We start from the raw sequence: 10,478 nt of genomic DNA, 5'->3' as shown, positions 1-10,478 counted from the left end.
GCTTCTCGATTGCGTAGTGATCTTGATGTTTGACATTTCCATCAGTAATTTACATATAACAATGTAGATTAAGTTGTGTGCTTTGGTTAATTACAAATGGACTAATGGTGATTGTAAAGTGGTACACATGGATAGGGGTGACTGTATAGTGGTAGACATGAATTATTGGTGACTGTTTAGTGGTACACATCTATTAGTGGTGACTGTATAGTGGTACATATGGATGAGTGGTGACTGTATGTTGTACACATTGATGAGTTGTGACAATGAAGTGGTACAAATATATTAGTGGTGACTGTATAGTGGTACACTTGAATAAGTTGTGACTATATAGTGGTACACATGGATGACTGGTGAATGTAGAGTGATACACATTGATTATTGGTGACTGTATAGTGGTACACATAAATAAGTGGTGACTGTATAGTGGTACACAAGGATAAGTGTTGATTGAATAGTGGTACATATGGATAAGTTGTGACTGTATGGTGGTACACAGGGATTGGTGATGATTGTATAGTGGCACACATGGATAAGTGGTGACTGTATAGTGGTACACATCTATTAGTGGTGACTGTATAGTGGTACATATGGATGAGTGGTGACTGTATGTTGTACACATGGATTAGTGGCGACTGTATAGTGGTACACATGATTAGTGGCGACTGTTGGTGGTAAACATGGCTAACTGATGACGGTATAGTTGTACATTTGGGCTAGATGACATGTATATTGGTAAAACAGGGTTAGTTATGACTTTGTATAGGTAGAAATAGATTGTTGTATAACTGAAGACATGGTGAGTATATCAGGGCGAGCGATGTAAGTCACACAAAGGGAACAGGACATGTGTTTCAATATGCCCTGTGTATCACCAACTCCAATTTACCTATTTATACACCAGCATACAGCCTATGAAAGGTCTACAGCTCTAAGTGATGCTCGACTTCACCCAGTCCTCCCAAAAACTTCAGAATATGTTCGAAATCAGAATTACAAATTCAAAAGCTGAAAGCCTTCCTATGTGTACCTGTAGTAAGCGCATGTCGTGCGAACCCGTATGATTAATCAGCTTTGATTACCTATTTATTAACATTCAGTTACTTAGTATTACGTCCTTATGTTAAAGTACTTGGTAGCTAAAGTGATCTTGATGTTTGACATTGTCCTCTATGATTTAAATTAAGTTTAGTGTTTTGGTTAATTATATACTTTAATTCAATGATATGCTACCATTATGTTCGTGTCAATGACTTTATCATAATATGTTGACGACAGTAATCTTAACTGATATTACAAAAATTGTTTTATGCTACCTAGATGCACTTGTTTTAAAACAAAAATCCTACATATTGGGTGTCTTGTTAGGACTTCTGTTGTGTTCGCGAAAGCAGTGTAGTAATAAATTGCAACAGCGCTGGCGGTAATGTGTGAATTATCCTCAATCCCAATGAAGTTCCAAAACAATAAGAACATCGCGAGGGCGGAACCGTAAATTCAGCTTAAAATCAGTAAACCAAAATATGAGCAAATCAAGGAGATCATTGAAAAAGTATCCGGATATCAGGACCAGGTGTTCCGGAAAATCAAGCGTTTTCTGTTCTATCGACAATAACTATCATTTCCTTCAGGTCAAGTGTTAGTAATGACATGTTATCACAATGCTGTCTTGGGAAAGACAACGGAACCTTGATAACTATCAGCGTTTACTAAATACGTGTAACTTCAGAAATTAAATAGTACACTCCCTAACGATATAATGAATTAGACAAGGGAGCTTTATCATCGTGCTGCAGTCGCCTTATTATCGACCAAGTTTTATTGCTTCTGGTGGTGATCTTTAAAAAGTGGTAGGTAATTGTCGTTATATAGAAAAGGTGCGATTAATTACGTGATAAGTCGATTGAATCTTAATATGTACAAAACTAATAACATAGCATCGAATATTTCTAAACTAAACAGGTTATGATACGAGGGCTGATATATAAGCTGTTAGCCTCGTATTAAAGGGGGTATTCAAGGATGTTCTTTTTAAGACTTACTATTTTCTGACTATATAAGGCCGTTTACCGAAGGACTGGTCTCATTTGGTTAGTTTATATCGGTAGCACTCTACATTAAACCAGACAAGCAGCTTTTACAAAATGGACAAACTCGGTCAGAGTTATGGTGAAAGGGTATGTCTTGCCATGGCTGCCATTCACAATTGTTGCTTTGGACGTACTAAAATTACAGGACGAGAACGTGAATCTTTTCAATTCTCAAACGAAAGAGATTTGGTAAAATTATGAAATAAAGAAGGTGTGTCTATAATTAAAATAAATATTAGCAAGTGCCATTTCCCCTTATGCAAAGGATTGAATTTGAATATTTTAACTAAATGGCACCCATACAGGAGCGATCGCTTTAAGAGATAGTAATGGAATGCAATGGTTCGTTACGTCACTTCCGTCCTCTGTCCGTATGTCTACAAGGTCATTCAGTCATGAAATTACAGAGCCAATACTATCGACTGTAGCTGTGAAATGGATTTGACTAAAGCTTGCTTTTGTATTACTTATTGCAAATGCATTCAATTAAAAGGAGCGTCAATTAGGTGGAATGGCGAGATGTAAATTATTCATACAAAGCATATCTAGAGAATTCCCTTGCCTGTCGTCCAACCAACACCATTAGTGTGTAGACAAGACGACATGTTTATTAGTAGAGAACTAAATCTATATTGTGGATACAGATAAACAACATTATCCTACTTAATAATAGACATCACAAAAAACTTAATTTCTGATCTATTGAGAGAAGATATCATCAAATTACCATGACGCACAATGCCTATTTCATGGGTTGTAGGAGCTAATCCCATGACAGATCCTAAAGAATGATAAATTTCTGATAATGATTGGGGCACGGCCATTTGTTAGTGAACCTTGTGTTAATAGGTAATGAAGTATAAGTCTTTATTTACTATGGCAGAGGAAATGTGAAGACCTTATAAAAAGGTTTGCATTTGGTATATCATATTCCTTTTGAAAAGCGACACACATATATATATTTAAAGCGTCATGATGAGTATTATATTTATTACAGAAGATTGAATGCACCATTTGTGTAAAGAACAATGTTGTGATAAAAATGACTGCAGAATACAGTTATGAACCATTATTTGTACAAAATGACTTTTAATTGATTTTTATATATGATGCTCTATAGACTAACTCTGACTGTACACAAAGACTGTATTCAGAGTGGCTTACATTTAAATATTTATATTCTGTGTTGCATTTCCCTATATGTCGTTAGGAAACCAAATTGTATTCATGAGACTTTATACTACAATTTACAGTGATTTGGTCAGTGTAGGAATACAGCTCCAGGTGTTGTAGGTTAAAATAATGTTACTTTTAGCAAAGAGAGCTTTCGAATGCTAACATTTATTTACAAAGCCACAACGAAAAATAAAGCAACGTCACAAGTCATGAGAGTATAATTTTATTATAAAAAAAATGCAGTCACTACGAAATTACTATAAGCGCCATTCTTGATCTATACGAAATTATCAAATTGTCAGTGTCGTCACACTTACAGGGGCTCGTTTCCGAATTTTCAGAAATGCAAGACTCGACAACATTGAAAGTCAAGTATTTATAGATAAAAAATCGGAAGTATCGACATAGTTTCCGGTTGTGTATGCATAATGGATTTTAGTTTTGTGGTTATTCACTATTGCCAAATGCCAACCTTACAAAATCGAGCCCCTGTAAAGTTGAAAATCGTCTGCTAAGCTAGCGACACTGATGCGACCGGTTAGACTGGAATCTGTTTCGAACAAAATATCCTTGGAATCGTTTTCACCTACTGTCAAGACGACTTTCCTTTAGAATTTTAAGAGCTGATATTCCTCTGAAAATAACGAAAATCCAGTCGATAGAAACAAAAGTGTTTCCGAGGAATCGAGTCTGTCCTGTACAATGCCGCATCACTTCTAAAGGTTAACCGTATATCATTGCGCAAAAAACGGTTTCAATTTTAAACAATCAGAAATCATGCAATTGTGAACAATTTGACGATACCTACAAATGTATATGAAATATAAAAAAAAAAGCCAAACTTGTTCAAAAACCATTTCATGTTTGCTATTAATAACGTCATGTTGGACTACATTATTCCTTCTGGAAATTTTGGCTGTTCCGGTATTTGAACTTGATGACGTCAGTGATAGGGTAAGCAGCAAATTTAAACGCGTCATAACCTCCAGTAAAAAAATTTATGAATGTAACTGTTACCAAGTGGCAGTATACAGTCGATATAATATACAGATACATAGAATGTCATGAAATATTTATCTGTCACCCGAATTGTATTCATATCGACTGTATACTACCATTTGGTAACAGTTCAACGCTTAAATATGTGATATATATATATATACATCAGAAATATGCGGTGATATCTAAATATATACATCAGAAATATGTAGTGATATCTAAATATATACATCAGAAATATGTGGTGATATCAAAATATATACATACGAAATATGTGGTGATATCTAAATATATACATACGAAATAGGTGGTGATATCTAAATATATACATCTGAAATATGTGGTGATATCTAAATATGATATACATCTGAAATATATGGTGATATGTAGTTATGTTATGTAAAAGATAAATATCCTCGAGGCTGAATGTATTTATTAAATGTTGAAACAAAATTGAGGATATGTGTTGTTTCCCACGCGAACTTATTTAAGCTTCTTTATGGAAGAAAATTGTATTCCGGATTGAACGAGTTTTTGGGACGAGTCATTCGGAATATCCTGACCCAAAAATAACACTTTACAAACACCCTCTAAATCCTGAAGAATAATATTTATCTGTTCAGTATGAATGATACATTGTAACTAACAATTTTGTTTTGTACAGAAATTGAAAACTTCATTTGCGAACTTTCTAAAACGTCCGTTTCCTTTGTCAAGCTAACAAAACAATTGCTTTATTGGACATTAAAACAGGGTCATAAAGATTACTCAACTGGTGGTCCCCCTTTGTCTCTGTTCATTGATTCCCCTTCCTTCCTTATTCATATAGATTCCTAATTTTGAAATATTGTTTTAAATCTCATTTGGAAGCCTTTTAACATGCACTTTTAGCTTTAACATAAAAGATAAGTATAGTACTGAAATGCCATCACCATTGTAATTTATTGTATTGTATTGTTGGACAGGATATCCTAAAACATGCTCGGTTGATCCCACGGCAAGGCGAGTTGAGAACGCTGCTCTTCGGAAACCAGCTAAACAAAGCAGTACATACATAGTAATGGGATAGCATCGAAAGCAGTAGATGGAAATGATAGCCCACGCTACAGTGATGGATCATGTACGCACACCCACTGGAATGAAGATCTACCTCTTTACAACTGGTGGATGGTGGATCTGGAAAGAGAATACCAAATTGACAGCGTCACCATCACTAATCGCCTAAACTCTGGTATTTCAAAACATTTCAAAGACATGTTTTCCTTAAATGTGGACTCATAATACACAGCTAAATGATTCAAATGAAAGCGCACACGATAACTAGTAGAATGCACGGAACTTGTCGTCATAAATCATGTAGAAACCTTATTAATGGTATCATACTTGGGTACAACACAGAGATACTTGATAGTGAGGAAACTGTTATGCTTTGCTATTTACATGATAACATGTTTGCCTCTTTGATAAACACTATAATCTGTATTATGAAATGGATAATTTGGAAATGTCGGGAAAATGTAAAACATAATAAAACGCAATCAAACATACAATGTAGAACTAACAAATTGCAATTAAGGACACAAATAAAAAATTAATTATGGAGTAATTCCTGTCGATCTTGTTACCCAAATACATGTCTGTCTGTCTGTCTGTTGTATGCATGTATGTATGTATTTTATGAGTGTTACCAACTTACATGTATAAGCTACGAGATATGAAAATGCATAAATTTATAATTTGCTGTTCTGTTAATGAAAAAAATTCTTTGCTCTTTACTCTGAGTGCGAAAAAAATGTCCATGTGACTTAGGCCGTGCTTACACCATGTATTGAAATATATAGGAACTGTCATAAGTTTCTCTTTACATCAGATTTAAAATACGAGTTTTGAATTTAAAAAAAAACTTTGAACTTGAATTAAAATTTAAAACGAGTATGCTGAATCTAATATGAAGGGAAATGAATTACAGATTCTATTTATCTTATGACTCATATTTACTTTTGAATTTTGTCGAACTGATCGTTCAATTGGTCAGCGCCATTAAGGACCTCAAGACTAAAAACCCACATGTCCGTCAAGTGCACACGTGCAAGCTATGAAAAAAAAGTGTAAAAAATAATAATTTCTTGTAAAATTTACCCAATTAATGCTTAATGCATTTTCACTGACTTAATTTTGCATATGAAACGCTAGAAAAGAAACATAAGAGTTCAACGCGAAGAAATAAAAATCAAGTCTGTCAGTTTTTACGAAAACACATCAACATCAACCATCATTCAGTGTCGCTGTCAAACAAGACATTCGGGCAGTGTTTGTTTGACCACTGTAGATTTACAAATGTCACTCTTTGAGTTAGGTGAGTTGCGAGATGTTTCCACCAACCACAGTGTTCAAACTACTGTGAAAGGTGATAGTTGCGATCGATTTTTAGCCCTGTTTTGAATGATGTGTGTCACCCTGTTCTTTCATTAAAAACAAAGATAGCTTCATTGATTAAACACCTTCAACAGAATATACACTTTCTGTATTCCGTCAATCTTGTCTATTTCCCTCTGTTTCTTCACCTCCGGACGTGTGTGTATATCCTGAACAGTTTCACTATCCAAGTGAATTAAAAAATGACAAGCCGGGTAACGATAATCTCGGGAACTAAAAGGTTTACTGGTATTGTCTATCATCTTAAATCTCAGAATTAGCGGGATATTTTCAATTTAATCAGTTAGTTTGAAAAATAAAGTAGAGGTAGGTAAATTTTAAAAATACATATTTACAATTACAGCAGAAAGAGTTCGTGACTTCGACATATTTGTGTCACTCAACAGCACATTTGATGGCGATGATCACATGATCGATGATAGCCTGTGTTATCACGTGACAGGTCCGATGGGACGAGGAGAGACCAGGACTTTCATTTGTCAGAATTCTCCACTTTTCGGACAATTCGTCCAGATCTTCATGTCTATCATATCAGATCGAAGAAATATGAACATTTGTGAAGTCATCGTTCAAGGTAAAGACGATAGAGGATGTGTCATTCTTTAAATGGAATGTATTGTCCTTTATTTGAGACGATATAGAAAAGAGGATTTTTTCTCTGGTAAAAATCAATTGAGAATGAGTATGGTCTGGCGTAGCAACGTGTAAGGTAGTTCTTGTATGTTCCTGAAAGGGAATAAGTAACTCACAATCTTCCATCTTTTATTAGCTACCGATCCAGAAAGAATTTCTTGATGGCGACTGCAAAATAGTTTCCATTCCACATGCGCTGCAAATAATTGGTTTCATTAATGTTTTGTTAATATACTGCTGATGGAATATTTATTATACAGTATATATATGTTTTTCTCTAATACTTTTATGTAGTGAGAGTAAGTGATTGATGACATGGTGATATTTTCATCGATATTTCTGACCTTTATAAAGACTATCCCTCAGAAAGAAATATACCAATGCATTGAAATTGAAATATTACCTTAAATATTATCATATGAAAATGGTTTTGCAAGGCATATTCCTTGAACAAATATTTCGTGCCAGTCGACACAAGTCTCAGTAAGTTAAAATAAGAATCGCTGTGTGACACTTTTTCAATTATCGTTTCAATTTAGGATACCCACTAGTATGCAGTACGACTTCAACAAAACAAATGCTATCAACAACAGAGACGATACCTTTCACAACAGCAATGACACCAATGATAACATCAAGGTCGCTCTCAACAACTACTCCGTCAAACACCAGATCCCCTACAGCAATCACAGACACAACAGGCCCAGGCATATGGAAATCAGCAACATCAGTCTCAAACAGTACAGTTGAAGAAACTTCAACACAGTTGCCGACACCAGGTAACACCACAACCACGGTCACTCCGACCTGTCCATGTGTGTGTGGTAGCGCCTCTTCGAACATCACCAACCTGACAAAGGAACATCTAGTGGAACTGGTAAAAGAGCTAGCGAAGGAGCTAACAGTAAACAAGAAGGAAACGAGTTCTTACAAGAGGAAACTGATCAGTGCTGGGGACCAGAGACAATCTGCCCAAACAATCGGAGTTATAGGTGTATTGGCACTGTGTATTCCTGTTCTTCTCATTGTCTCATTTGACCTGATCAACTTGTGGTCGTTTGCTTCAAAGAAAAAGAACAAAGTTAAACCCAAATGATTGACTCCAAAATGGAATCCAAGATTGATGAAGGTTTCCCCGGGTAGATGTTTAGATATCACCGCATATTTCTGATGTATGTATTTAGATATCACCACATATTTCTGATGTATATATTTTGATATCACCGCATATTTCTGATGTATATATTTTGATATCACCGCATATTTCTGATGTATATATTTTGATATCACCACATATTTCTGATGTATATATTTTGATATCACCGCATATTTCTTATGTATATATTTTGATGTCACCGCATATTTCTGATGTATAGATTAAGATGTCACCGCATATTTCTGATGTATAGATTAAGATATCACCGCATATTTCTGATGTATATATTTGGATATCACCACATATGTCTGACGTATTTTTGGTCGTTTACGTCAAAGAAACCCAAGTGATGAAATACTAACTCGGTATGAACTGCAACTACGGGACAATTTTGGTTTGTTAGCATTTCGTTTTTCACTTACAAAATGTAAATATGCATTCACAAGAATTCAACTAAAACAGACATGTAATAGATGTAAATACGCTGTTACAAATTTACTCTGACCCATCGAAAACATTTGTGTGTTATTGGGATATATTGGTCAGGGATTGACATGAATAATGTTCTCTGCTATTGTGACATATTGATGAGGGATATATGTGATTATAATACAATGTACAGTGTTACTGTGTCATATTGATGAGGGATCTATGTGATTATAATACAGTGTTACTGTGACATAATCATGAGGTACTTATATGATAATTGTGCAGTGCTATTGTGACATTGGTGAGGGACTCATGCGATTACTGTGCAGTGTTATTGTGTTATATTCATGGGGGATTTATGTGATTACTGTGCAGTGCTATTGTGTCATTGATGAGACATTTATGTGAATTACTGTGCAGTGTTATTGTATCATATGGATGAGGGATTTATGTGAATTACTGTGCAGTGCTATTGTGGCATTGACGATGGATTTACGTGAATTACTGTGCAGTGCTATTGTGGCATTGACGATGGATTTACGTGAATTACTGTGCAGTGCTATTGTGTTATTGACGAGGGATTTATGTGAATTACTGTGCAGTGCTATTGTGGCATTGACGATGGATTTACGTGAATTACTGTGCAGTGCTATTGTGGCATTGATGATGGATTTACGTGAATTACTGTGCAGTGCTATTGTGTTATTGACGAGGGATTTATGTGAATTACTGTGCAGTGCTATTGTGGCATTGACGATGGATTTACGTGAATTACTGTGCAGTGCTATTGTGGCATTGATGATGGATTGACGTGAATTACTGTGCAGTGCTATTGTGGCATTGATGGTGGATTTACGTGAATTACTGTGCAGTGCTATTGTGTTATTGACGAGGGATTTATGTGAATTACTGTGCAGTGCTATTGTGGCATTGACGATGGATTTACGTGAATTACTGTGCAGTGCTATTGTGGCATTGATGATGGATTTACGTGAATTACTGTGCAGTGCTATTGTGTTATTGACGAGGGATTTATGTGAATTACTGTGCAGTGCTATTGTGGCATTGACGATGGGTTTACGTGAATTACTGTGCAGTGCTATTGTGGCCTTGACGATGGATTTACGTGAATTACTGTGCAGTGCTATTGTGTTATTGACGAGGGATTTATGTGAATTACTGTGCAGTGCTATTGTGGCATTGACGATGGATTTACGTGAATTACTGTGCAGTGATATTGTGACATCAATGAGGTATTGATCTGAATTACTGTGCAATGCTTTTGTTACATTGATGAGGGATTTGTGATGACTGTGCAGTGTTGCATTAATAACGGATTAGTATTGACCGTATTAATTTAGACTGTGTTGTGTAAAGTGATTGTGCTTTATAATGTGTTTTTCTCTAAATAGTACCCGATAAGGAGAATTTTCGTGCTATGTCATTGTGTTGCCATTCTAAATTTTCGTTGCGTAAACTTCTGTAGTAGTTTTACTTTGAAATAGTTGTATAGCCAGACAGTAATAATGTTTAGTTTTATTTCATTTACAACTAGAAGA

At 35.3% G+C, this 10,478-nt stretch overlaps 1 protein-coding gene across 1 annotated transcript; it reads left to right on the top strand.

Moving 5' to 3' along the window:
- Positions 1–7,918: 7,918 nt before the first annotated feature.
- LOC117332407 lies at positions 7,919–8,575 on the top strand. The gene has a single exon (XM_033891291.1). It carries the CDS (start codon positions 7,951–7,953, stop codon positions 8,428–8,430), a length of 480 nt encoding a protein of 159 aa, XP_033747182.1. The 5' UTR covers positions 7,919–7,950; the 3' UTR covers positions 8,431–8,575.
- The last annotated feature ends 1,903 nt before the right edge of the window (positions 8,576–10,478 follow it).

This window comes from Pecten maximus, chromosome 8, assembly GCF_902652985.1.
Source record: "Pecten maximus chromosome 8, xPecMax1.1, whole genome shotgun sequence".
Taxonomy (NCBI): domain Eukaryota; kingdom Metazoa; phylum Mollusca; class Bivalvia; order Pectinida; family Pectinidae; genus Pecten; species Pecten maximus.
The sequence above is the reverse complement of the archived record's forward strand: the minus strand, read 5'-3'. Positions and strand labels throughout refer to the sequence as shown.

Excerpts from the sequence above, each read along its gene's own strand:
- LOC117332407 (XM_033891291.1), top strand. The coding sequence starts at position 7,951 with ATGACACCAATGATAACATCAAGGTCGCTCTCAACAACTACTCCGTCA.